This window comes from Dermatophagoides farinae, chromosome 4 (assembly GCF_024713945.1).
Source record: "Dermatophagoides farinae isolate YC_2012a chromosome 4, ASM2471394v1, whole genome shotgun sequence".
Taxonomy (NCBI): Eukaryota; Metazoa; Arthropoda; class Arachnida; order Sarcoptiformes; family Pyroglyphidae; genus Dermatophagoides; species Dermatophagoides farinae.
In genome coordinates, this window is record NC_134680.1 from 2119152 (window position 1) to 2146915 (window position 27764).

At 26.9% G+C, this 27764-nt stretch overlaps 1 protein-coding gene across 1 annotated transcript in view; it reads right to left on the minus strand.

Annotated features, from left to right (window-relative positions):
* Positions 1–6353: 6353 nt before the first annotated feature.
* Positions 6354–27764, minus strand: part of LOC124500437 (uncharacterized) — a 41588-nt gene continuing 20177 nt past the window's right edge. Inside the window, exons 2-11 of the mRNA XM_075730204.1 lie at positions 19597–21069; positions 19417–19525; positions 16122–16231; positions 13962–14866; positions 13104–13862; positions 11853–11886; positions 8372–8490; positions 7400–7435; positions 6975–7197; positions 6354–6699 (exon numbers count right to left, since the gene is read on the minus strand). Coding sequence (XP_075586319.1) covers positions 7157–7197; positions 7400–7435; positions 8372–8490; positions 11853–11886; positions 13104–13862; positions 13962–14866; positions 16122–16231; positions 19417–19525; positions 19597–20843 — 3360 coding nt within the window. The 5' untranslated portion in view covers positions 20844–21069 and the 3' untranslated portion in view covers positions 6354–6699; positions 6975–7156. The remainder of the gene's footprint in view (positions 6700–6974; positions 7198–7399; positions 7436–8371; positions 8491–11852; positions 11887–13103; positions 13863–13961; positions 14867–16121; positions 16232–19416; positions 19526–19596; positions 21070–27764) is intronic.

The following is a 27764-nucleotide window of genomic DNA, read 5'->3' on the forward strand; positions in this document are numbered from 1 at the left end:
GATATTTAGAGTTTTAGTTTAGTCTTTCATCAACAAATTCAGGCACAGATGTTTTCAGTGTTTTTTTTTTGCTTTCTTGATCATTTGCTTGATAGGAAAATCTTGTTTTTTTTCTGTTGTTTGGACGGAAAAAACATGTGAAAACAATTTATAACAATTATTGTTATAAATGAAAATTACAATGAAACAAAACAAACAAAAAATGAAAATAAAACATTACATACCAAATAAATAAACCACAAAATATAAAATCATTTCCTTATAATATTAATATAAATGATGATGATGATGATGATGATCACAACAATCTAAAATAATAAGAATAGAATGAAACATTTGGGAAATTCCTCCAGTAAACCCATGTGTGATACAAACAAAATGACATAATATTCTCACTGATCATTATCATTAAAAATTTTTATTCCTTTCAAAGTGTAACACTCGCACAAAGATCACAATAATTAAGGTTGACAGTTTTTTATACGATTGATATCGATCTGTTGTTGTTCGATCGAACGAATTTGGAACAGAAAAAATAAAAAAAAACAATGACCATCGTTTATTATCGTTCGATTTGTTATTCCTGGTCAATTTGACGTTCGATACAATCGATTAACAATCTAAATCATCATTTTTGTTCAATAAACATTCGAAATCTTATAGACTGTAGTTAACAAATACACTACATATTCATTGTCCGGAACATTTGGAAATATTCCGGAAAAAAATTTCCGAAGAATTGTGTGTGGGAAAAAAACTTCTTTATTTCCATGAATCTTCTCATTGCTTATAAGGCAATATAATTCTGTACTCCAAAAATAAAATTTTTGTTGTTGTTGTTGTTATGTACTGACAGAATATTTTCAATTCATTCAATGATTGTTTGTTTGATATGATGTTTGTATGTTGTATGTTTGTCATCGTATTTCCCATGTTCAGCATATATATTTCTCCGCCTCATCATCATCAACATAATCATATCTAGTTATTCAATTCTTTCATTATCCCATTCCATATCCATCCAATTTCTTCTCTCTCTCTCTCTCTCTCTCTCTCTCTCTCTCTCTCTCTCTCTCTCTCTCTCTCTCTCTCTCTCTCTCTCTCTCTCTCTCTCTCTCTCTCTCTCTCTCTCTCTCTCTCTCTCTCTCTCTCTCTCTCTCTCTCTCTCTCTCTCTCTCTCTCTCTCTCTCTCTCTCTCTCTCTCTCTCTCTCTCTCTCTCTCTCTCTCTCTCTCTCTCTCTCTCTCTCTCTCTCTCTCTCTCTCTCTCTCTCTCTCTCTCTCTCTCTCTCTCTCTCTCTCTCTCTCTCTCTCTCTCTCTCTCTCTCTCTCTCTCTCTCTCTCTCTCTCTCTCTCTCTCTCTCTCTCTCTCTCTCTCTCTCTCTCTCTCTCTCTCTCTCTCTCTCTCTCTCTCTCTCTCTCTCTCTCTCTATCTCCATATCACTCATGATACATGAGATTAATAATAATGAAAAAAAAAATTTTTTCGTTGAGAATAAAGTTCTTTTTTTTCTTTCCATCATCATACTTGACGGTACAACAGGGAAGAAAAAGAAAGAAACTTGTACCAATATATTAGTAAATGTTGCATATAGAATTATGTTACCTTTAGCAACTTACCTATCCTATCTATTTATCTATCAATTTATTTGTATTTGGCATTCGTCGATACGATATTTCGATATATTATTTTGTATCGTTTCTATATATTTAATGAATACATCATATATAGAATCCGGTTATATCCGAATTTAGAAAAAAAAAATTTTTTTCGTTCACAAAAGACAAAATATAAATTTAGGACATTTGTGTACACATCACACACACGCACATATATACATTTTGCATTCCAAAACCAAGAATAAAAAACGATGACGACAATATTCGGGTCCCGATGAATAATATCATCATGGTGTACTATCTATTGTGCAACAAAAAAAGCCGATCAAAGAAAAAAATGATGATGATGAAAATAAAAGAAAAATCCTAACCGTTCGAATATAATAACAGAAAAAGATGTCCTCTTCTCTCCACAACTACCACCACCACGGCCATTGATGATTATGTGTTTAGTACATTTTTTTTTCTTTCCATCAAAACCTGTACCAAAAAAGATGGAAAAGAAAAAAAAATCATAAATATAAGCATCGTTAAAGCCGGTGAAAAAAACTTACCATTTAAATTATATGTACCAGTTACGGAAAAAAAATTCAATCAAAAAGTAAAAAACGGTGACGGTGTTGTAGCGGGTGGGTAGAATCAAAAAAAAAAAAAAAATAAATAAAAATAAATTCAGCAACAACAAAATCTTTTTTTCAATGAATATCATAATAACATAGATAAATAGATTGTAAAGATTATGCACGAATTTTTTCCTATTATCCGATTCTGATGATGATTAATTCCCGGTTGGTTTATTTTAAAATCCAAAATATCTATTTATTTATCTTCTCTATTCAATAGAAAAAAAACATTTTTAATGAAAATGTAAGTAATACTGATTCATCGATAGATGTCAGCACTAATCGATGTTTTAATGAATTTTGAAACCATTCATATTTATAATGGTTGAAAAAAATAACACAAAAAAAAATCGAATGTATTTTTTCACTCTTCACTTTTGGTTCAAACATAATGGTTACCTATTTACCGCTGGTTAAATCAGTGGAAGCAATTGATAAAAAAAAGGGGAAATTTTTTTTTGTTATTAAATTTTTTCATTTTTCTCCTTTTCAATTGACAATTCAAAGGCATGTTGCCATTGTAGTAGTCGTCGTCGTCATCATCTTTGTCGTTCTTGTTGTTGAATTCAATTCACTTTTCGGTTTTTTTTTCTTTCACAGATGGATACCCGGTGTGTGTCCTTGTGTTCGTTTGAATGTTTTTCAAATAATAATTTTGGATTCCAACTGAGAATGAAGTAGAAAAAATAAAAATTCTTGAGCAAATATTATTGAGAATCCAAATATAGAAATTTCTATCATTATAAAAAAGTAAAATACCTGAATATAAAATGAATAGTGAAAAATTTTCATCACAATTCGATTCGTACACGTTGAATCCACAAAGAAAAAAAAACCCAAACGAAACACAAATTGAAAGTCATTTAAAATTTTGAATTGATTGTCGAATTGTTTTTTTCCCATTTAACAAATCATCATTATCATCATTTTTTTTCATTTTGATTTCATCTATCACAAAAAAAACAAAAATCGAATCAACTCGAATTTATTGATTTATTAAACAAACATCAACACAACACACACACAGTGTATATGAAAAGCTCATGATTTTTCAAATCATTTTTTTCTGTGTGCGATAGAAATTTTTTTCGAATCTTATTTGATTTTATATATATTATTTTTTTTAAGTGTCCACAACTACACACACATACCCGTAAACATTACAGAAAATCGTTTTGTTTGTTTCTGTTGTTGTTCAAATCAAAGACAAAATCAAATCAAATCAAATCAAATAATATTTATTAATATAAATGAAGTTCTTTTTTCCCAAACTCTCAAAGATTTAAGTGATAAAAAAAAGCAAAAAGAACAGTTGTCGAACTTTTATTCTGCTCGCGTACAATTTGATTTATCTGGAATGAAATAAAAAAAAAAAAAATCTGCGGAATGTTAAAATTGTAATCGTCAATTATATATCACCAATGATGATGATTGGACCATTTTTTTTTCGTTCATCCATTGCACAAGTTTTAGTTTTTCGATTTCGAATTTCAATTCGATCGAATATTTAACAGTAAAAACAGAACTAAACAAACCGGATATCGGAAGAAAAGTAGCTACGGCCATAATGATTATTTTCGAAATATAAAATCTCTTGTTGATGAAAAACAAAATTGCATTTTGAATGATTTTTTTTTTCTTGTAAATATTCCTCTAGCCAAACTCTCTGTTTATTATTACAGGATTTATTCTACATAACCCACATATCATAGACAACAAAAGTTTTTTTTTTTTTTTGATGTGATTATTTCATAGTTTTTGTTTTGTTTCATATTCAAGTATACTGAAAACAATCAAGTGAGAATGAAATAAACTTGATAAAATAAATAAATCCTGTAACTAAAATATAAGTACCTTGAATTAGAAGGTGAAAAAAAAATTCAATGAAGAAATGACGAAAACTTTTCAGAGCCATTAATGCTTTATCAAAAATATAGTCCATGAAAAGTTTTTTTTTTCATTACATTGAATTTATATTGGAATAAATTTTCTTTTTGTTTCATGTTTTTGAACAAACAATCCGAGCGATAGAATTCAGAATTTGGCAGAGTAGTGGATAGAAAAAAAATTTAAAATTTATTCTTGAATTGAACACAACCAGATAATTCCTTTGCACATTGATCCTAGGCATTAGGTTTAGTTTTTTATTATTATTATTATTTTTTACATATTCGATATCGAAAGAGAATAAGATGAGAATTCATTGAACACGATTTGTCTGGTTTGTTTGTTTGTTTGTTCGTTTGTTTATCAAATTCTGATGATGAATATTTATTTACATAGTTTTATTTCAAATTCTAGAAAGAAAAAAAAATATAGAGAAAGTTTACTTAAAAGCCTCAAGGCTGTATAGATGTAAAATTTGTCTTTTTTTTGGTTTCTTTATTTTCTGGCCAATAATGTTTGTCCATAACATACATCATACACATATTGTGGCCATTATATATTCATTTTTTTTGAATTTTGTTTTCGCAAGAAAAAAATCTAAGTTTAACATCATCTATTTCAGTGAAAAAAATGAATCTCTGAATCTTTCAAACATTGGTCGGCCATAAGAGACATTCATTTATTTCTCAGAGTTTTTTTTTCTTGGTTTGCTAATATTCAAAGTCAATTTATTTGTGGGTATTAGCAATAAAAAACAGAGATAGTCAATGTGGTTCAATATTTTTATATTTCACCCACCCACACACACACACACACACACACATTCAATACAAAGAAGTAGGGAAAAAATATAGTGAATAATGTGTAAAAAAAAAAAAAATTTAAAATTGAAGCAAAATTTAAAAAGTTTTTTTTTCTCAAAAATTTTTAAATCATTTCGTCAATTGCGCTTACGATTCACATGATGATGATGATAACGATGATGGCTGATGACTGATGTTTTATAGAAATGTAAATTTATTCAAACAAATCATAATGATGTTGCAAGATCTACAAACGGAAATCGTTTTTTTTCAGGCTGTTGAAAAAACTTTGATTGAAACTAAAGTAAAATAACAATCTATTTACATCAACATCATCATCATCATATCGTTTTCGATCGATATTGACAAAAAAAAAGGGAAACTGAATTTTTTTTCTCTTTCACCAAACAACACTTGTTTTGTTGACATAAAAAATAATGTAAAAGTTGCTAAATAACAACAGATTTTTGTTCACCATCCACCGATAATATGAATGAAAAATTTTTCTGTGTTAAAAAAAAAAATTTCCGGAAACTTTCTGAAGAAAAATTTTAAAAATTCAATTTTATTAATATTTATAACAGCAACAAAGATACAAAGATTGGGAGTTGAAAAAAACAAAAAACAAAACAAATTCTTTATCAATATTGAATAACATAGTCATGAAACATATGAAATGCAACAAAAAAAATGGTAAAATGAAAGTTTTTCAGTGACAAAAATTCAAGAATTTACAAACAAAAAAAAACAATATTTATCATTAAAATATTGAAATTTCTGTTTTATTCACATAAATAATTTATATACATTGAATTGTAATTGAAATTCAACAGCAGCAAAATTCAATCGTTTTAACCGGAAACCAAAAAAAAAGAGGAAGAACAAAACAAAACAAAAAGGAAAAACGTGTGAAAAAATTTAACAAGGTGAGACAAAATCAAATGTTTTGGAATCGATGTGAAAATTGTTTTGTCGATAAAGTTTCATTGTGGATTATTTTTTTTTTTTTTTTTTTTTGTTAAAAAATCTCGATAGAAACTTGTGAACTGAATACTGAAGAGTAATAAATATTGTATATATATATTGTTCACTGTTTAATTATTGATTGTTTTTTTTTTGTTGTTGTTGTTGTCTCTCCATTGTATTCTGAAAACGATGAAAATTATTCTGATAAATCCGGATTTTGATTTTGTCGAAAATTTACATTTTCAACAACATTGCCAACAATACATACATATACATTCTCATTAATGTAATCAGAATATATGAATGATTTCAAAATCATTTCCCACGATCATCAGTAATCAGTGTTCGGATTCAACGAACGTATCACAACACATGATGAGAATATTCTATGAAACTTTTTTTTTCTTCTTCTTCTCGATAAATTCAATTGAATTGTTGTTTTTCTTTGTCTCACTAGTTTTTTTTTTGTTTTGTTTCTTTCAATGTAGATATAATTAATTCATTTTGTTGTCGTTGTCGTTGATTTTTTCCAAGTTTAGTATTTTTTTTTCAGTGCTGTATCATTATAATTCATTCGTTCATTCCATTGTTTGTTTTCACTGTGTTTATTTCTACATTCTTGAATAGAAAGATTTCATAAATAGATGACACTGGCATACACGGATATCGCCTACAAGCATTTGTTGACACACATGACAAATAGTTGACATTTAGAATTCAATATTTAATCCATTTTTTTGTATTTTTCTCTTCATATTTCTCGACTTGTGAAGGTTTTTTTTATTCGACGAAAATCCATTCCCTATTGCGGCAATTTAAGGTGGAAAAAAGGTGAAGAAAATAGAAAAAAAAACATAAAAGAAGGAAAAGATTTTCATTTATTTTTTCGTTGTGATGATTATGTAAAAAAATGAGAATATAATTTCAATGATGATAATAAGAGAAAAAATACAACAACAAGAGATAATAATAAGAAACCGAAAGATGAGAAAAAAAATGGAAATGGAAATGGAAAAAAACCAAACAAAAAAAAAAAGATCTTTGAAATGAACAAATGAAAAAGAAAGAAACACTTACATTGGTTTTTTTTCGTTTCCTCAGTGGCTGGTGACATAATCATTTTTTTACTGTTTTTTTATGTCATCAATATAATCGTTTTTTTTTTGTTTTGTTTCTACCATCACCACCGTTGTTGTTGTTGTTGTTGTTGATCATTATTATTTAAACTACCAACAGCATCCACAATATTTTGCTACAGGCTATGAATTACATAATATTTTACGGAATGCTTTTCGAAATTCTTTTGTATATGTTTGATGTGTAGCAAATGTTTGCAATGGGCGAAATGAAATGAAACAAAGTATAAGCAACAAAGCAAAAGAGAGAGAGAGAGAGAGAAAATGATGAGATGATTATTATTATTGTTATTATGAATTAATTGGAAATTTGGGAAAAAAAAGTGAATAATGACAAGAAATGGTAAGAAATAAAAATAAGCTCACCTGTATTGAAAATTGTATAGATGAGAGGATTGGCACCTATTTATATATGTGCGTGCGTGTGTATTTTGAGAATTTATTCATTTTTTATTTCGTTCACAATAATAATAACCAATGAATGATTTAACCACCACCATATATATTAATATTCAGTTTGTCGTCATTATTATTGTCATCAAAACAAAAATAGCGAATATATAGTGATGATCAGTAGTCAGTAGTTTTTTTTGTTGTTGTTGTTGTTAATGGATTTTTGTCGTAAGGTTTAATGAATATAGAAAAAATAGAAAAAGAGATAGAAAGAAAATAATATTGTCAAAAAAAAGGGCTACAAACACATTTAACACAAACACTAACACATACAGGAATTGAATTAATTTATTTTTTTTTTCTTACTTAGTTCATAATAATTATAGTCATTAAATGTTTGTAATTGTAGTTTTTTATCATGTGTGTGAAGTAAGAAAATAAATTCAAGAATATAAGCACAGGCATCATATTTTTATCATCATTCAAGTGTAAAAAAAACGAGAGATAGGGAGAGAGAAAGACAAAGTTTCATCTAAGCATTTGTTAATTATTTTCTTTTTGTTTGTTTGTGTACTTTTTCTCTGACTTTTATGTGTACGTCTTAGTATAGGTAGAGTGTTTAATTTGTAATAATTGAATTTCATTTCCTTTTTTTTCCCCCCAGAAAAGAATAGAATACGAATTTAAAGATTGAAAAAAAACAAATTTCTTTCCGTCATTCAAAAAAAAAAAATGACACATACACAATCGAGAAACGATTGAAAATTCCTATACGAATGAATTTTATTCCACAGGAAAAAAAATGATTACACAGATAAATTTTGTTTGATTTTAAAAATCAAAATAATGACAACAACATTATCATACATATCGTACGATTAATATATGGACGGAAACAGGAAAAATATCAGAAATAAAAAGGAAAAAATGGAAAATGTTACTTACAGCTATTCATGTATCCAAGCCAAGTGGTCAACAAAAATGCCGTCATACCAGGGCGACAATCTGATTGTATAAAATGATTTTCATGTAATTTTATACAAATTGCATCCAAAATATTACAGCTAAATAGATGAGCAATAAGAATTTGTATTATTTTTTTTTTGTTTTGATGATGTCGTTGTTGTTGTTGTTGTTGTTGTTGTTGTTGTTTTTGATCAATAATAATGTAGAGAGATGAATGAATGTTATAAGCAAGAAAACAGTTCCAAGAAAAAAATTGTTTCATTTACAATTCAAATAAATTATCCATCATCATGTGATTGTTGATATTTTGGATGATTTCAGTGTGTGTGTGTGTGTGTGTGTTATTATTGATTTTTGTTGTTGTTGTTGTTGTTATCGTAGTCGTCGTTGTCAACCAAAAACATATGCGTTAATGAGCCAAAACAATTTATTATTTGAAAACAAAACAAAAAAATAAAAAGAAAATAGAATAAAATGATTCAATTTCTATGGATAATTAAATTTCAATTTTGAATGTATCAAATATGGTATCAAAATTAATAGCGTTTGTCAGAGCAAGAGCGAGATAGAAAGAGAAAAACGTGAAAACAAATGGAAAATTTTAAAATTAAAAAAGAAATGAATAAAGAATTGTATGATCAAATTGTTTTTGTTGTTGTTGTTGTTGTTGTTTGATCATTATCAAAAGAAATCATCATCATTATCATCATCATCATCATGAAAAACAATAAAAAACGTTTTCAAGACATTTATTTTTCCATTTCATTTCATTTCATTTCATCATCACACAAATACAAATACAAAGACGCACGGAAAAAGAATAAAATTCTTATTTCATTCATCGTTGTGAACAGTAGCGGAAAAAAACAAACAAACAAATAAACTGAAAAATACCAGAAATAAACAATGAAACGATTACCGTAAAATACTTGAAAAAAATAAATGAAATGAATGAATATAAATGGAACAAAAAAATAAAACAACGATACAATGATTTTATTTTTTGGATTTTGTCCATTTTAGAATCGATTAGATGATATTACCAGAACAAAGTTGTTAGTTGTCGATGGTCATTGTCATTGTTTGTATCATTGTCATTTTCAACGTCATCATCTTATACATAAAGTTTTTATCATTATTACGAATCGTGTTTTTTTTTCTCTCTCTCTCTTTTCGTTTAAAATAACTGTTAAAGAGAGAAATAAACTTTTAAATGAAAACATTCCTTTCCAAATGTATCTGAGCTGTGAATGTGTGTGTGTGTGAGTGTTCAAGTGTGTGTTTGTGTATGGAATTCTTGATTGAAAATCGAGACCAAATGAAAAAAAAGATGTATAAATAAAGAAAAAAAAGTGAAAGAAAATTACATTTTTGTGCTAACAAACAAACAAAAAAAAACACCAATAACCCCTGAAGAAGAAGAAGAAGACGAAAAAAAAATTCACTTGAAAAAAAACTCGACACACAAATACTAGACACTTTTTATTATCATTTATATTCTTTTTTTTTATTATTATTATGGCTATGTTATGTTGCTTATCTGGTCAGTAGCTATATTCCTACATATATGTTCCAAATACTGAATATTATGATTGTCTAAATAGGTTGACGTGGAAAAAAAGTGTTTCCGAATCTAGTTTCATCATCATCATCATCATCATCATAGCAGTATAGTAACAGTAAATGACAATAAGAAAATGATGAAAGTGAAGAAGAAGAAGTAGAAAAAAAGCAATGATAATAACAATAATAATATTATTATCAACATAATCATTGTGATCATGTTAGTTTGTGTGTGTGTGTAGTTTCAGGGAATAGTAGTATATGATGATGATGAATTTGATAAACAAGCAAAAAAAAATATTCTCAAAATCGTTATATTCGTTGTCGTTGAAAAAAAAACGATGATGATGATAATCTTAAAAACAAACAAACAAACAAACAACCACGGATAAACTAGAAATTGAACAGGACGAAAAAATATTTTTCATGTTTCTTTAAAATAGACGAAAAAGATACATGCATAGTGAATAATTTGATCTGATGGTTCAGAAAAAACTTCAGTTTTATTTCCTGTGGTTATTATTATTATTATTATTAATATTTATTTTGATTATGCAAGAAAAAAAAATCATTGAATGGCTAACATTATGATGAACCTAATATGAAAATTACACAATCAAACGAATGTTATCTTATGATTTTCATGATCTTAATTATTATTATTATATAGAAATTGCAGCCAAAATATTTTTTTCCCATATAAATAAAGTTTCCATAATCAACTAATGAAATAAAGATTTAAATAATTTATATATGGCAGAAGAAAATCATTATTTTTCGGTTTCTCTCTGTTTTTTTTAACTCAAGAAAAAAAATAGAAAAAAATGCAAACAAAATCTGGCATTTTCATTTCGGGTTGATGTTCATCATCATCATCATCATCATCAGCAGCATCAACAAAAGTAAACGAATTCCATAATTCAAATGGTGTTTATGAGAAAAGCCACAATTTATTGCTGAAAATGAATTGAATTTTTTTTTGGTTTTGTTTTGTTTTATTTTATGAAGAAAAAAAAATAATTTTTTCGAAATATGACCAAATTTAATATGAAAATTAAATTTTTTTGTTTTTGTTTTTTAAATAGAAAAAGGCATCCATTTATTTTTGTTTTTATGTTAAATTTGTAGAGAAAGAAAATTGATGGCCAAAAAAAATCTGGCTAATAAATAAAATGAAAAAAATCTTCATTTCACAACGTTAATACGCTGATAATGGTGAGCAATAATGGGTTAACGGTTAACCCATCATCATCATTAATGTATAATCAAATAGGTAGGTGTATTTTTGTATACACACCAAGCGGCTAACCACACAATAGACCATTTAAATATCGTGAGATTAGAATTACTTGGAAAACACATACACACACACACGACCTTTCTTGTCAAGAAGCATGAAAATCAGAAGAAAAAAAAATTTCAAATCTACAAATTATTGGTTAGATAACCTCACACAAACACACACACACAATAAAGATGAAAATATTCTCAAAAAATGCTTTGCTAGACAAATATTTCATTTTTTAAAATTAAATTAAATTTTTGTTTAGTTTAGTTGTGTTTGATGTTTTTGTTTTCATTTTTCTCTAATGGCACAGCATTTGCCAATTGTTTTGCAGAATTTTAATTTTTTTCTCTGAGTTTTTTTTTGAACAAGCCGATAAGCTTGAATTCGTTTGTTTACACACAAACACACGCACCTATATAAACACACGAACACAGAATTGTAATCAAACATGCATCAAAATTCCAGAAAACAACAAAAATAATAAAATAAAGAATAAAAACAATAAATATCAAATCAAATCACCATCCATGAAAATCTAAATATAGATGATCAATCATTAAATTATATATAAATCAATATCAATCAGTTGATTTTTTTTTTGTTACATACCTAAAGAATGGTGTCCAACAAAGTAGAAAAACACCTGGAATTCATCATGGTAATGAAAAAAAAACAAAACAAAACAAGAGAAAATAATAAATTTTATGTTAATTGTAATGAACATAAATTGAAAATGTTATGTAATAATATTTGTTAATCAATGAGATTGCTGCTGCTGCCGCTGCTGTTGTTGATGCTTTGCTTTGCGTGTGTCTGTTTGTTTTTTATTTATTCACAACATTATGCATTATTTTCAATCTAATTTATTCCAAATGTTGTATTTTTTTTTCTTTTGTTACTCGTATGGCATGGCATAATGTGTCTAAATCAAATACCAGAATGAATTCTTGTTATTATCACGATTTTTTTTCTTGTTGGCAAACAAGAATTCAAAAAATTTCAATGTTGATCGATGAAATAAATGTTCGAATTACTTGAGAGAAAAAAAATAATTTTAAAAAATGAATGCGAAATCATGAATGAGATTCAAATTGATCAAAAAAAATCAAAATCTTTTTCGTTGAAGAGCTTTGAATTTATTGGGAATTTTTTTTCATTCTTTATTCGCTGTTTGAATATTGGACACGATTCATTGATCAAAAATCTGGATTGGTCACGAAAATGTATGATTTTTTTTCTCTTAGCATTGATTTGATGTTTTTTTTTCTTTCATACGATGTGATTGGATTTGAAACAAAAATGATCATTTTAATAATAGTGAGAAGAAGTTGCTTGTCATTTTTTCTTAGCAAACACACACACAGCACCTGTCTGACATTCCACACCTTTATTTATTGCATCAAATCTGATTACCAAAAAAAAAAAAAAACAATAATTTTAGAATAATCTACGTCTGTTTGCATACCTAGCATAAGATTGAAACAAAATGACAGCAAAAAAAAGAGAAAGAAAAAAAGCAAAGTTTTGTCCATTCAAATGCCAGTTTTCTTGTCGATGTTGTTGTTGTTGTTGTTGTTGTCCAAAAGAAACTTTCTATTTCTAAAAAAAACTTGATCGACAACAAAGTAATATTTTACAAACAAAGGAATGAAATTATTATGTGTCAGCATTTCAGAAAAAATACAGAATTCAGAATATTCTGCAACAACAACAACAACAACAAACAGCAGCAAGCAGCAATCAAATATTATTATTATTATTATTATTATAGGCGAAAAAAATTGGAATAAATTAAGAATTTTCAAATTTTTTTTTCGCAAAAGTTTTTTTCTATCATGGCAAAATTCTCCATTCACTTACCTAAAACAATGGCCAATGTTTTTGTTGCTTTACGTTCACGGCGTGCCGATACTTTTTCCCTTTTTTTACGACTTGATTTATGTTTTCTACCCAGATTAAAACGAGATTTTTTCTTTGGATAACCATCATCATCGATAATATTGCTGCTATTGTTGTTATTATTATTATGAATTGTGATATCATTAATACCACCGGTATTACCACTACCGCCACTACCATCACCGGTTGTTGTACCACCATCATTTATATTTGTTCCTATAACACCCTCACTACTACCACCACAATTTGGTCCATTGGTTGATGGATCAACTAATTTTCCATGATCATCATCATCATCTTCATCATCATTATTATCAATATTTATTCGAATTTTTGTCATTTTTTTACGTCGAATATTATTATCTATATTTGTTGTTGTCGTTGCCGTTGTTGATGTTGTTGTCGCTATTGCTGTTGTCGTTGTTGTATGATGATCCGATGTATGTGCCATTCGTGAATTTTTTTGGATTCGTTTTTGTCGATTTTGTTGTTGTTTTTTCAATTTATTATTATTATTTTCATTTTCATTTTCATCATCTTTTTCCTTTTGATTACCATCATCATCATAATCTTTTTTTTCTTTACCGGATATAGAATCAAATGTTGTTGAACTGCTATCACTATCACAATGTTTTGTTGTTGTTGTTGTTGTATTTAATGCTGCTGCTACAGCATTTTCTACTAAAAACATATCACATTTTATTGGATTCTCTGATTTATCTGAAGCCATACATCCATTTGAAACATACAAGTGAGAGAGATAAAAAAAAGATCAATTAAAATTCAATAATAATCAAACAAATCAAATGAAATTATCACCTTTATCATTCAATGTTTTTATCGTTGAATTTTTTTTACAATTATCATCGTCATCGTCATCGTCATCGTCATCGTCATCATCGTCATCATCCTCATCATCATCATCATCTTCATCGTCTTCATCATCATCGTCATCTAATCGACTTTCAATATTATCACTATTACTTGTTTCAATACAATTATCATTATTTGAATTTGTTAAATTTGTTGTATTCGTTAATATAATCGATACAGTTGGTAATGTTGTTGTTGTAGTTGCTGTTGTTGAAATATGATTTTTAATATTCAGATCTTGATTTGGTATATGAATCTGTAGCTGCGGTGATTGTTGTTGTTGTTGTTGATGTCGTTTATCTAATTTTGTTGTTACTGTTGTTGTTGGACAAATCTGTAATTGTTTACTCAATGAAATTGATTCCAATGTTTTTGTTGATTCAATACCAAGTATATTTTTTGCCTTATTCGTTTGATTCATCATCAACATCATATTATTATTATTATTTTTTGTATTATTATTCATTGTTACAGCTGTATAAAGTTTATTATTTTGATTATTTCCGGTTGTGATTGATTTTTTCTGATGACCACCAACACCATCACCGGAACTACTACCAATATGATCCATTTTTTTCTTGGCACGATCATGTATTGCTTTGAAAATTTTATAATATAATATAACCATCATAACACAAGGTACATAGAATGACCATAATGATGAATATATAATAAAATTTGAATTATAAAATATACATAATTCAGGTATACGTTCTGGTGATGTATTTGCACCAAGCATGATTGGTAATCCAACACCGAATGATGCCATCCATACTAAAATGATTGTAATTATAACACGTTTATCGTTTTTATGTTTTGAATAAAATATTGGATGTGTAACGGCAATATATCTATGAAAATGATAAAACAAAACAAAACAGACAGATAGAAAAAGCAATCATGAAATTAAAAAATTTAAATTTGATAAAATAATTTAAAAACAAATAGAATGAAGATACAAATAGAATTGATCATTTGCACAAGTTTCATGTGTGTTTATTGTGAAAACTTCAATTTTGTATATATTGTAAAAATAATTGGCAATAATAGAATCGAAAAGAATTTTTTTTATTTATTCGATACTGCAGAATAATTTTGTTTTTTTCCGATTTACACTTGAAAACCAATGAAAACTTTTTTTTTCCTAGATTTGTTTGTTTGTCATTCAATTGATTTATACACACATACATACATACATACACACGATTAATGTAATACCGGAATTTCGGCTAAATGGCCATTGGCCAAAATGATGGTGTAATTTTCAAAATCTTACAACAACAACAACAACAACAACAAATAAGGTTATTATTTTTTTTTTTTTTTTTTTTTTTTTTTTGGTTGTCATTTTCATTCTGAAAAAAAACCAGAACAGTAACAACAACCATTCACATATATAAAAAAAAATGTTATCGATCAAGTTGTATGTAAATAGTGAATAAAAAAAAAACTTTTTTCCATGTTCAAATAATAACAAGAAGAAATCAAAGCGGAAGCCAAACTTTTTTTTCATGAACAAAAATTCAGAAAAAAAAGTACCACTGTTTTCAATGATGATCATATAATGTGGCTAGTGTGTGAGACTCGAGATAAAAAAAAAGCTTTAAAGGAAATTAAAAAAAAACAATTTCTACATGTGTATGTGTGTGCAATCCAATATTGTATCCTACAGAATTTATTATATTGACTATCGGATATTTTACTATTTGTATAGTTATTCGCGGTATATATATATATGGAAATGAATTTTAATCAAAGAAAAAATAGCCGTTAAATTTTTTTTTTCGTTGAAAATTAGTCTTGAATTTGGTCGTTTTTTCTCTCACTAGTTGGTTAACATTTTTTTCAAATTCAATTTTTTTTTTTTATTGCCCAATTTCTCATCAATACATTTTGTCGTTATCATTATCATTATTTTATTGTTGTTGTTGTTGTTGTTGTTGACAACCAAAATGTACATACGTTCAATGTCGATTTTCTCGATGAAAAAAAAATTGTGCAATTTAAATTTTTTTATATAATTTTTTTTCATTTCAATGTAATGGTTGTAGCATTTATTTCGGTGAATTTGGAAAATGGAAATAGAAACAAAAAAAAAATACATACCGATCAAAACTGATGGCAACCAAATTGAATATGGATGCTGTACTACAGATAACATCCGTGGCAATATAAAGATCGCATATTGTTTCGCTTAATTGCCAATCGACATTCACCTAGAATTTGTTTTGAAAATGAAATGTAATCGATAAAAATTTATTATAAATCGATAATTGTAAATTTTTTTATTAAAGTATTTTATTTATTTTTTTTTATCAACATTTTGCACACACACACACAAACTTGATGAACAGTGAAATTATGGGAAAATTTTTTTTTTCCTCAAAACATGAAATTGATTTTATTGGAAAAAAAGAATGGTCCAATTGGTATCAAAATTGATGAGATTGATGATGATGATGATGATGATGATGGGTAAATCATCATTTTCAGGAAACATGGTTTTGTTATGTTTTTCTATTTGAGTCGACACAACAATCATCTAGTATTATTATGTCTATTATATTTCTGTAAATTTCACCATCATCAGCACTGGTCATCATCATCATAAGACACCTTGCGGCTATACATGTAATCAATGGTTTTTGCAATTCGGTTTCTTTTTTTTTATCTTAGAAAAACCGAAATTATTTTCACTACAAAAAAAAATGAAATGAAAATGAATTCAAAGCTTAAGAAATAAAAATATAAATAAATTTTGTTTTTTATTTCATAACCATACACCTACGGCCATAATAAGGCACATAAGAATTTTCCATTTTTTTTTGTCTATCACTAATTTCTTTTTCCTGTTCAAATTTATATATAAGAATTCATGAACAATTCCCATTCATCATTTGTCCAGTCCATTCGAATAAATGTCACCACCATTTATACATCTAAATTCAATCATCATCATCATCATCATCATCATTATCAATGGTCATTATTTATCATCATCAACATCATAATATTTTCTTTTGTTCACACACAAACAAATTATTATTATTCTTGATTATATTCAATTATATATTTCTTATCCATATTTGATATTCTTCATTTTGTTTTTTTATTTATTTATTATACATTCAATTCATTTCATTTTTCTTACAAAGAAATAGAACAGAAAACTTTATTACTATCATCATTTTTCATTGTCATTTTTTTTCGGTCCCATTCTTTGAATGCTCACACACACACACACACAATTCATTCATTATCGTTAAGGATGACCATCATCATTATCATCATCATCATCATTAACATCAACATTCAATTAATGGTTAAATAATGATGATGATTGATTTATATATTTTTCACTTGTTCATCTCTACATATAAATATTTTTTTTCTTGTTATTTGTTCCACAGTAGATGCCCATAGCCATTATGTGTGTGTGTGGGTGTGTGTATGTGTGTATTTTGTGATGAGAAAATTTCTACTTTTTTTTCAGTTTCTCATTTTTTTTATTGATGATCGCATTGTCCATCTATATATATGTGTGTAGTATTCCCAAAATGATAATGATCAATAAAATTATTATCATTATTATTACAAACAGAAATAACCGGATAATGAATGAATGAATTTGATGATAATTTCCTGGACGTTACGGGATGGTGATTCGAATTCATTTATTTTTTTGGCATTCTCTCTTCCTTTCTTTGTATGCTTTTCGCGATGAACATTGACAAAAATAATTTCCGTCGATTTGTTTGGTTCGGTACGAATCTATTCATCTAATTTTAGCCGTCATAATGTCCATTTTATTCAGTTGAATTATTAATCAAAATTTCATTGTTTTATTTCATATTTTTCTTTGTTTGGTTTCATCATCATCATCAAATAATCTATTTTATCAAGGTTTCACATTACACAAGTGATAGGAATGAAAAGAACCAGAAAAAAATCCATTCATTCTAAATGAAATTAAAAAGAAAAAATTCAATTGACATGAAATCTCCAAAATAAAAGCTAATGTAATTCCACATGAATATTCAAATAATAAAAAAAAGATAAGATTACTTGGTGCCAAGAAAAAAAACATTAAACATCAGCCAGAAAAGATGCAAATTGAAATGAAAATCCTAATTTAAGGTATCCTAGGTAAATAATTCCATGAGCGGACTGAAAAAACAAAAGGAATTTTCAAATGAAAAGAGAATTTACTATATTTACTAACCTAACCTAAACAAAAAAAAAATAGATTTTTTCAACAAAACCAAGTTTCTTTCATCATTGTCATAATTATTATTATTGTTTATTATTCTGTGCAAAAAAAACGAATATTCATCTATTTTCTCACGTTAATTCAATTATTTAATCATATAAAATTTTCATCATCAAAAAAAAACACACACACACACAATGAAAAAGAGAGCTAAAACAAAAGTACAGAATAAAAAGGATTTTTCTTTGTTTTGTTTCATGGTTCAGAAATTTTTCAAAAACTAAACAAACAAAATCCTGGCTTAAATCTCTTGGGTATCATCATCAAAGTTTTTTTTTTCCTGAAACATTTTCTTGTTGTTGATCTTTTCTCTTTCTCTCTATCTATATTCATTCTGTTTTATTTTATTTTATTTTATTTTCTGAATTTGTTTTTCGCATTTTCACTTACTTTTGTTTTCAATATACAAACAGTGAGAAATTTTTTTTGTTTTGTTTTTGTTTTGTTTTGTTTTAAATGTCGAAATATACCCCATAATGACATTTGATCTGAAATTGAATTTTTATGAAAAAAAAGAATTCAGAAGATTCTCGAAAACAAACAGAAAAAAAATAATAATCTTGCTCTTTTTTTTGACAACAAATGTCTTTGTGTGAAAGACTAAATATTTTATAAACACATCAATTTTGCTTCTGTGTGAATTTATTGAACAATTACCGATTGATTTTTTTTGTGTGTGTAAAAGAGCACAATGTCCATAATTCTAGTTCTGTAAAGTCTAGTTCAACTATTGAGCGTGTGATATACGCTGAAAAAATAACGACTTGGTTGGTCTTTGTCTTTTTTATTTAAAAAAAAACGATCAAATTTTTTCAGTTTTTTTTCATATAACTTTGATCATCAATCCTTATTGAAGATTTCTGTTCATTTTTTTTCGTTTATGGTTACTTGACATTACATTATATACAACATATAATCCATAGTTATTTGTGGTTGGTTAGTTATTATTATCGTTCTCGTTAAAATAATTGTATTGGCTTTGTGTGAAATGTATTCACATTCACTTGAAATAATAATGAACAGGAATTTGTGTATAAAAAAAATGAAATTCAAGTCGAATATAACATTTATCTAATAGATTTTCATCAAGATGTCACAATGGATAAAAAAAAACTATAATAGAAAACTTACCATAACATACGTTGAAAATAGCATCGGTATAGCAACAAATAGATCGGCAAATGCAAGACTTACAATAAACCAATTCGTAACAGTCTGTAGGCTTCGTTCACGATAAACACTGTTTTTTTTATGTATTGAAAATTGTTGAAATTTAGAAAAAAAAACGCAAAACAAACACCAGAAAAATACCTTAAAATGACGAGAAAATTTCCAAACAATGCCAATATTGGTAATATAATCAATATTAATGCCCAATAAACACGTTCATGTTCAAGATCAATTTGATGATGATCATTGATTATCATCATTGTTGTTGCCGTTAAATTCATACCGGATGTTGTTGCCATTGTTGTAGCATTATTATTAACATTATCAAACGCAGACATTCTTAATAAACATGCTGCTGCTGATGTTTCGATATTTGTATCGGTATTTGTCGCTAAATTTGTACAATAATTTTTCCATAAATCATTATCACTACTGTGATTAAATCCAAAATTTGGCCAATCATTATTATCATTATTATTTGAATCATTTTTCAGTGATATTGTCGTAGATGGTCGCAACGTTGACCATTCATAATCAATAAAATTATCATTATCATTATCATTATTATTTTTATTTAATATTGATTCCGTTGTCGTCATCAACGTCAATGTTTCTTCTGTTGTGGTTGTTGTTGTTGAATTGTGGAAATTTGATTTCCATGTTCGTTGAAATCCATTATCATCATTATTATCATGGATAATAAGACGATCATTGTGATTATGTGATACAATTGATTTTGATGATGAATAATGTATACTACTGTTTTGTTGACCATTAATCATTGATGATTGATATAATTCTTTTAATAAATTTTTCGAATATGATGATGATAACGTTTCCGGTATTTCCGTCGTCGTCGTTGATATTATCGTTTCATTATCATCATTATCTACAATCATTCGGAATAGATTATCATTTTGAGCAATATTCTGTTGTTGTTTAGATTTATTCATTTCGATCAATATTTTATCCGACATCATCGTTGTTTGGACAGTTCCATTATTATTATCATCATTGTTTGTTCGATAATTTTTTGTAATAAAACTAATTGGAAAATTGTTCTTTGTTGTCATTGGCTTTGTTGTTGTTGTTGTAGTTACAACTTTTTCGATATTATTATTATTGAATGGCTGCCATAGATTTATACTTATCGTATTCATTATGTTGCCACCATTATGTTCATCAACAGTGGTATGAATATTTTTATCATTCGTAATATTATCATTATTATTATTATCATTGGCCATTGATGACCAATGATCACTATGAATAGATGATTCATTTGTACCATTATCATCATGATCATTATTACTATTAATCAATGATAATGATTTTGGTTTTGTCCAAAATGATAATGTTATATTCTGAAATATATTATGACCTTCCATGATTATTTTTCAGGTGTTGTTGTCAATAAATTAATTGATTCAATGAAATTGATAATTAAACAAAATTTATTGTTTTCCAATTCATTTGTTTCATGATTTTCTATTCACAATAATCGTAGAAACATGAATTTTTATGAAAATTGCATTGTATATGAACAGGACGGATGTCATGTGTGTTTGTGATGTTCATGGTACGTTTACTTTCCATTTATGGAACAAAAAAAATCTGTAAAAAAAGAGAAAAAAAACAATAATAATAACCATATATAAGTAAAACAGAACTCAGCGACAATAACAACAAAAAAAAATCAAAGGCTAAGAAGATTTATTTATTTATTTCTGGTTCAAATCTTTAAAATATACGCACACATCCAAGAAAATTGGAGTGATTTTTCTTGTTTAGATTTCGGTGTGTGTGTGTATGTGTTTAGAATTTTTCAAAAATCCTTTGAGAATCGCTTTACAACATTGATAAATTGATAAAAACATTAAATAACAGCAACAAATTGATATTGGTCGTATAAATACACTCTGTGTCAATATTTTTTTATCCATTTTTTTAGCTTGGTATTTTGTGATATTGGAAAAAAAGAAAAACAACTTTTGATCATCATCATTATTAATTTATTCATCCAGTATATTATGGTTGTGATTGTCGTCCCAATTGAAATGAACAAAAAAAAAACAGAAATAAACAGACAGACAAAAACAAAAACAAAAACAAAAACAAAAACAAAAACAAAAACAAAATAGACCGGCATATTTTGACAAATTTTCTTTCTTTATCAATAAATTCTTTACTGTACAGTAATACTTTGCTGTCGGTTTCGATATAACTCTGTATGATTTTCATATTTCTTTTTTTTCAGAAATAATTCGATAATCCAATTAATTCTCTGTCTGTTTTGCAAAGATTTTTTTTTCACTTGTTCCATCAATGAAAAAAAAAATGTTGTGAATAATTTAGATTTAGTTTGACTTTGACATTCAATCATTCATTGTGTTTGTGTGTGTGTGTGTGTTTCCACATTGAAAGTAAAGTCTAGTTAAAATTTGAATTCTGGTCTGTATTATTCTGTTAGGAATTTGAAAACAAAAATGGATGGAAAAAAGGTTTAAGTGAGTCTATTCTTTTTTTTCTTTAAGCAGAAATTCTTTATTGTTTACGCTTTATTTATTGAAAAAGATCAACTCATTCTGAGCTGATGGGATTCGTTTCACTATGTTATTAATTGGTTAATGAAAATCTTTCTTCAAGTATAAAAGTGTTTTTGATTATAATGATTTGATCGCATAAAAGATTTCTACTTTTTCATGAACACATTACAATACGAATTTGATTCATGATCATTGATGATAAACAACATCCACTTATGAATAAATAAATGAAGACAGTAGACATTATATCATAGTAAATCTAGATTTGAATTGTTTTTTTTCTGAATTAAAATACCAAATTTTTTTTCTAAATTTAAAATTCTTAAATTAAAATACGGCTTTTTTTGTTCCGTTTGTTTGAATTTGTTTCATTCTTCAACGGATAATGAGAAAATTATACAATAAACATCATTTTATCTATTTGAAATTCAAACGGCGCTGCTTACTTCATTAAGAATTTGCACAAACACACAATGTTTTGATGAACTTTGAACTTTATCAATCCCATTCAAAATGAATGAATCAACAATAATTTTTTACATTCAATTCATTTATGTTCATAGAACAGAAAAAAAAATAATTTCATTTGTCATATACAAATGTGTTTCAAATATTATACACAAGTACCTGTCATTGATTGGATTGACATTTTTTTCCTATTGCTTTTCATTCACTTAAAATAATGTTCAATGATTTTCTGCAGTTATCCATTTTCTATTGTTGTTGTTTTTGAATGCCAAATATCGATGAATGAATGAATGAATGAATAAATAAATAAATGACATTCAATTTGCATAGAATTTCATAGAATTTGAAGCACAAAACACGAAAAAAAATTCATTTCAAGTTATTATTATTATTATTATCATCACAAGGTCGTCTCGTATTGTTTTGAGTGTGTGTGTGTGTGTGTGTATGGAATATTTTTCTCATTTTGACCATGAATAATAATTTTTATATTATGAAATTCTTTGGAACAAGAATAAATTTTTTTTCTGCTTTTCCAATCATTTATCGTTTCATATATAGTAAACAGTGATAGCTCGTTTTTCGTTTTTTTTTTCACAAGAATAACACAATTCATTAGTGAAAATATGATGTCCAATGGTGTAAACCCAGATATTGCCGTATAAATTGATAGTAACTTTTTTCATGGCAGTGACTAAGCACGCGATGCTCTTTCAAACAAAATGGAAGTGAAAAAAAAACAAATACAAAAAAGTAAAGTTCAAACATTTTTTTTTGTTTGGTTTATCAAGAAAAAAAAACCACAAAAAAATGCAAGAAAAAAAACCTATTCCTGATTCTAAACCGGGGGGAGGGGTTGGTTTGAGTGTAGAAACACAAACACACAAAGCCAACGTCGTTATCATTGTTTGCGTGTGCTAGAGCTTGTATATATACCTTATCCATCATTGTCATCATTTTAAACGTAATAGAAAAGAAACTAAACACCATTAAAGTCATTTTATGACAGAATTTTCTTTTATTTTTTTTTTTGTGTGTGTATGTATGTCATGACATTCTTTAGTTAAGAATTTGAACATTTTTTTCTTCTCTTATAATAATAATAATAATTTTTCAATGCAAACAGAAATGTGAATGAAAAATATTCATTTTTCATTATCATCATCATCATTATTATTATTAATTTTTTAAATTTTCATTTTTTTTTTTTTTTGAATAAAATGTAGTCCAAAAAATTCATGTGCATCTTCTACTTGAATTTCATTCAAATGGCAAAGTATGAAGAGAAAAACAAATCTTATTTCTTTTTAAATAATTAAGAAAAAAAACATATATCATCATCATCATCATCATCATCATCAACATAAATTTATGAATAAATTCTTTGCGTTTTTTTTCGCTTTTAACTAATTTTCATTACTTAACGATCATCATTAGATGATGGAATATTCATTCATTTTTTTTTGCAATTTGAATAAACGCATGCACATTCAGTTTAAGTTATTAGGATTCATGAATTTTCATCAAATTCAATTTCAAATTATTTATTCCCTATGAAAATGAATTAATTTGATTATATATTCAAAAAAAAAAAATGAAAACGGTATTCAATCACCGATTGCTAATTATTAATATGCAATCATTATATTCATGTGAATAATCAAATGAGGTGGAAAATGAGAACAAAAAAAAAAGTTTTGAGAAGAAAATAAAAACAATCAAGTTAAAGTCACCACACACACACAAACACACACACAGAAATCTGATCGATTATTTGTCATTAAATGAAAAAAAAATGATGATAATGATGCAAGACACACACACACACGCACTTAATAAATGGTGTTCTTTACATCATCATCATCATCATATATAATGAAGTCGATTAATGTAACTTTTTTTCACTCCACCCCATTTAACTATTACACGTTGAATTCAATAGAAAATTATTGACGATGAAAAGTTTTTTCATTTTCAAGAAAATTTATTTTGTTCATAGTTTTATCCAAAAATATTGAAATCCAAGAAAAAAAAAGAAAAATTGAATCAAAAAGCCATTTGTTTTGCCACAATCGCTATCAAAACTATTGGGTGTGTTCAAAAGTTCAAATTCTTTTCATCAACAAAAAAAAGTTTCCAAATAAAAAATCGGAAATCTTTTCTGGCCTATCTATCACACACGAACAACAACGACGACAACAACAACAACAGCAAAAGCATCAATTTTATTTTGGCAATATCAATGGCGACAACAACAACAACAACGACGATGATGATGATGATGATGATAATAACGTCAACTGACTAATGTGAACAATATGGATGAAAGAATTTATTATCATTATAGAATCCATAATAATATGCAAATATACACACACACACTCTCTCTCTCTCTCTCTCTCGCTCTCTTTATTGAATTTGAATTAGAATTGAATCATCATAATATATATGGTTGTAAAATAGAAAAAAAAACTGTAGGAAAAATTATTATTCCTCATTATTATCATTTATAATAATAACTTTCTTTATTTTGTTGATTAGGAAACCAAAAAAAAAAAGCAAAAATAAAATCTCAACTAAAGATACAGAATATTTATTTATTGCATATGATGATGAAATCAACGACAATAGCTACAATAATAACAATAATAATGAGAATCACAATTGATCATCGTTGTCAACATGATCATTTTTTTTCTCTCTCTCTCTCTTTTTCTCGCTTTATGAACCGAAAAACTTTTTTTTTTTTTTTAGTTTCTGAAACAATATTCCATCAGCATCAATTGATGACCATTTCGAATCGATCTTTTTTTTTGTTGTTTTTGTTTTGTTTTTTTTTTCTTTGGCTTCGTTCTTGTCATATCCGGTAGTGATATGTGTGATATGAGTGTTTCACGTTTCACATAACTTTTGGGAATCAGAAACGCATGAAAAAAAAGGAAATGAAACAATTTTTTTTTTTTTTGGTTCGCTCCGATTGGTTTGACGTGTCAGATGGGTGTGTGTGTGTGTGTGTTATTTATAATTCTCTATCGTTTTTCTTTCGTTTTTTTTTTGTTTGTTTGCATATTTGAATATGATCTTGACAAATAAACCAACCAAAAAAAAAGAAGGAAAGAAAAAATTGATTAATATTGAAATGTCTGAGACAGGGAAAAAAACTGATGAAAAACAAACTTTGCATGCAAACAAACAACTGATTGTTGCGTAATGCATAGAAAAAAAAATCGAAATCAAAAAAATTCAATTGAATTCGTTTCACAGTGATTATCATTACTATTCTAGAGATATTTAGCATGTTCAATTGACCAATTGTACAATGATTTTTGTTTTTTTTCCTTTGGTATTTTTTGTTGTTTAGTAAATCATATCATTCATGTTCGATGATGCATGTTGTTGTTGTTGTTGTTTTTATTACTAGAGTATAGTGTGTTTTTTTTATTTTCTTTTATATTCACGAATATTCTATGGAATCGTTCATTCATTCATCCTTCATCATTTGATACAATCAAATATTGAGAAAATTCTTCTGTTTTTTTTTGTTTTGTTTTAGATACATGTGTTTGGAAATGTATAGAAAATTTACGTACAATGTGTATAATATATTGATATAATGACAATGACAATGTTGTTGTTGCTGTTGCTGTTGCTGTTAAAGATATGCTGATGATGGTTTCTGTATCAATAACAATAATGTTTACTCAAAAACCCAAATAGAAAAAAATAAAAAACCCATACACAGACAGAGAGAGTGAGAGTGAGTGATGATAATGAAATTGATACATTGAAAAAAATTGTGGTATAAAATCATCATTTCATTTACAGACCTAAACAAACAAATACAAACAGACTGAGATTCATCGAATCAAAAAATTGATGTTCTTTGCTGTTGTCGTTGTTGTTGTTGTTTAAAATCAATGGTTTATTGAAGAAAAAAAAATTTTGAATTGATTATAATGTCTTTAAAAGCTTAAATGAATGATGGAATAAAATTTGGTAAAAAAAAGAGAATGAAAACAAAAACCGAATCATCATAATCGACTTATACCATATCTACCATTATCGATTTTGAGCTATAAATATACTATATAAATATATGGAATAAAACGAATGGATAGGTTTTTATTCAATCAATTTATTATTATTAGTTAGTATTGTTGTTATGAAAAATAATAATTCAATGGATACATATTGCTATTTATATAACAACGACAATGATTATGGAAAATAATATCAACATCAATTGTAAATGGATGTAGTGAATGAAATGAAATGAAAGACAACAAAAAAAAAACACATAGAACCATATGAAACACACGCACACACACACACAGACAAAAAAAAAATTTTTTTTTTGTCTAATTGATTGTTACATAACATTTAACAATATATATTTTGTTTATTTCTGGTATTAATAACCGAAAGACCAATATATAAAAATGTGAAACGTATGTACACACACACACACACACATTACTGGAAAACATACAATGAGAATAAAGAATCAGAAAAAAGAAACCAAAAATGATTGGCAAATAAATACTTTTGATCATGGCACACTTTTGTGTATAATGGTGGACACCAATCGGATATACGGGACACTCAGATAGCCATATTTTTTTCAAGTATAGAAACCGTGCAAAGAATCAAGTGTGAATAAGAAACTCATACACCCGCACACACACACACACACACACACACTCCCGCTAACTATCTGTATTTTCACTTTTTTTTTCTCATTCAAGATAACACTAAATGAATACTAATAATGATAATTGAAATGATATTTTTTTTCGATCACAAACACAGATCGCAGTTTTTTTTCCATTCATAGAAAATCATTCGATTAATTAATCAAATTATCTATCGGGATCGATGTGATGCTTGTCGTAACAATTAGTCTATTTATCGAAAATTTCCAGTATTGATTTCATTATATGTGTGTTTTCATTGTGAATGAGTTTTGTATGTGTGAAAAAAAAATGAAATTCATTTTTCTTTGGTCAAAATCTTGATTAAATTTGATTTAGATTCATTTTACTTGAACTATGTTCCATCATATTATATAATTCATATAAAATACACACTTTTACAGATGTTGTTGGTATAAATACAAATTTTATAAAATTTGAAACGAAAAAGTTAGACAACTGACCACAGACATTTTTAACTTTTATTCACTAAAAAAAAGTTTATCAAATTTTCTGATTTTTTTCATGCTTTTTTGCCGGTTAGTTTATTTCCATCATCATCATCATCATTGTATTCACTAATCAGAATGGTCAAAAAAAAAAA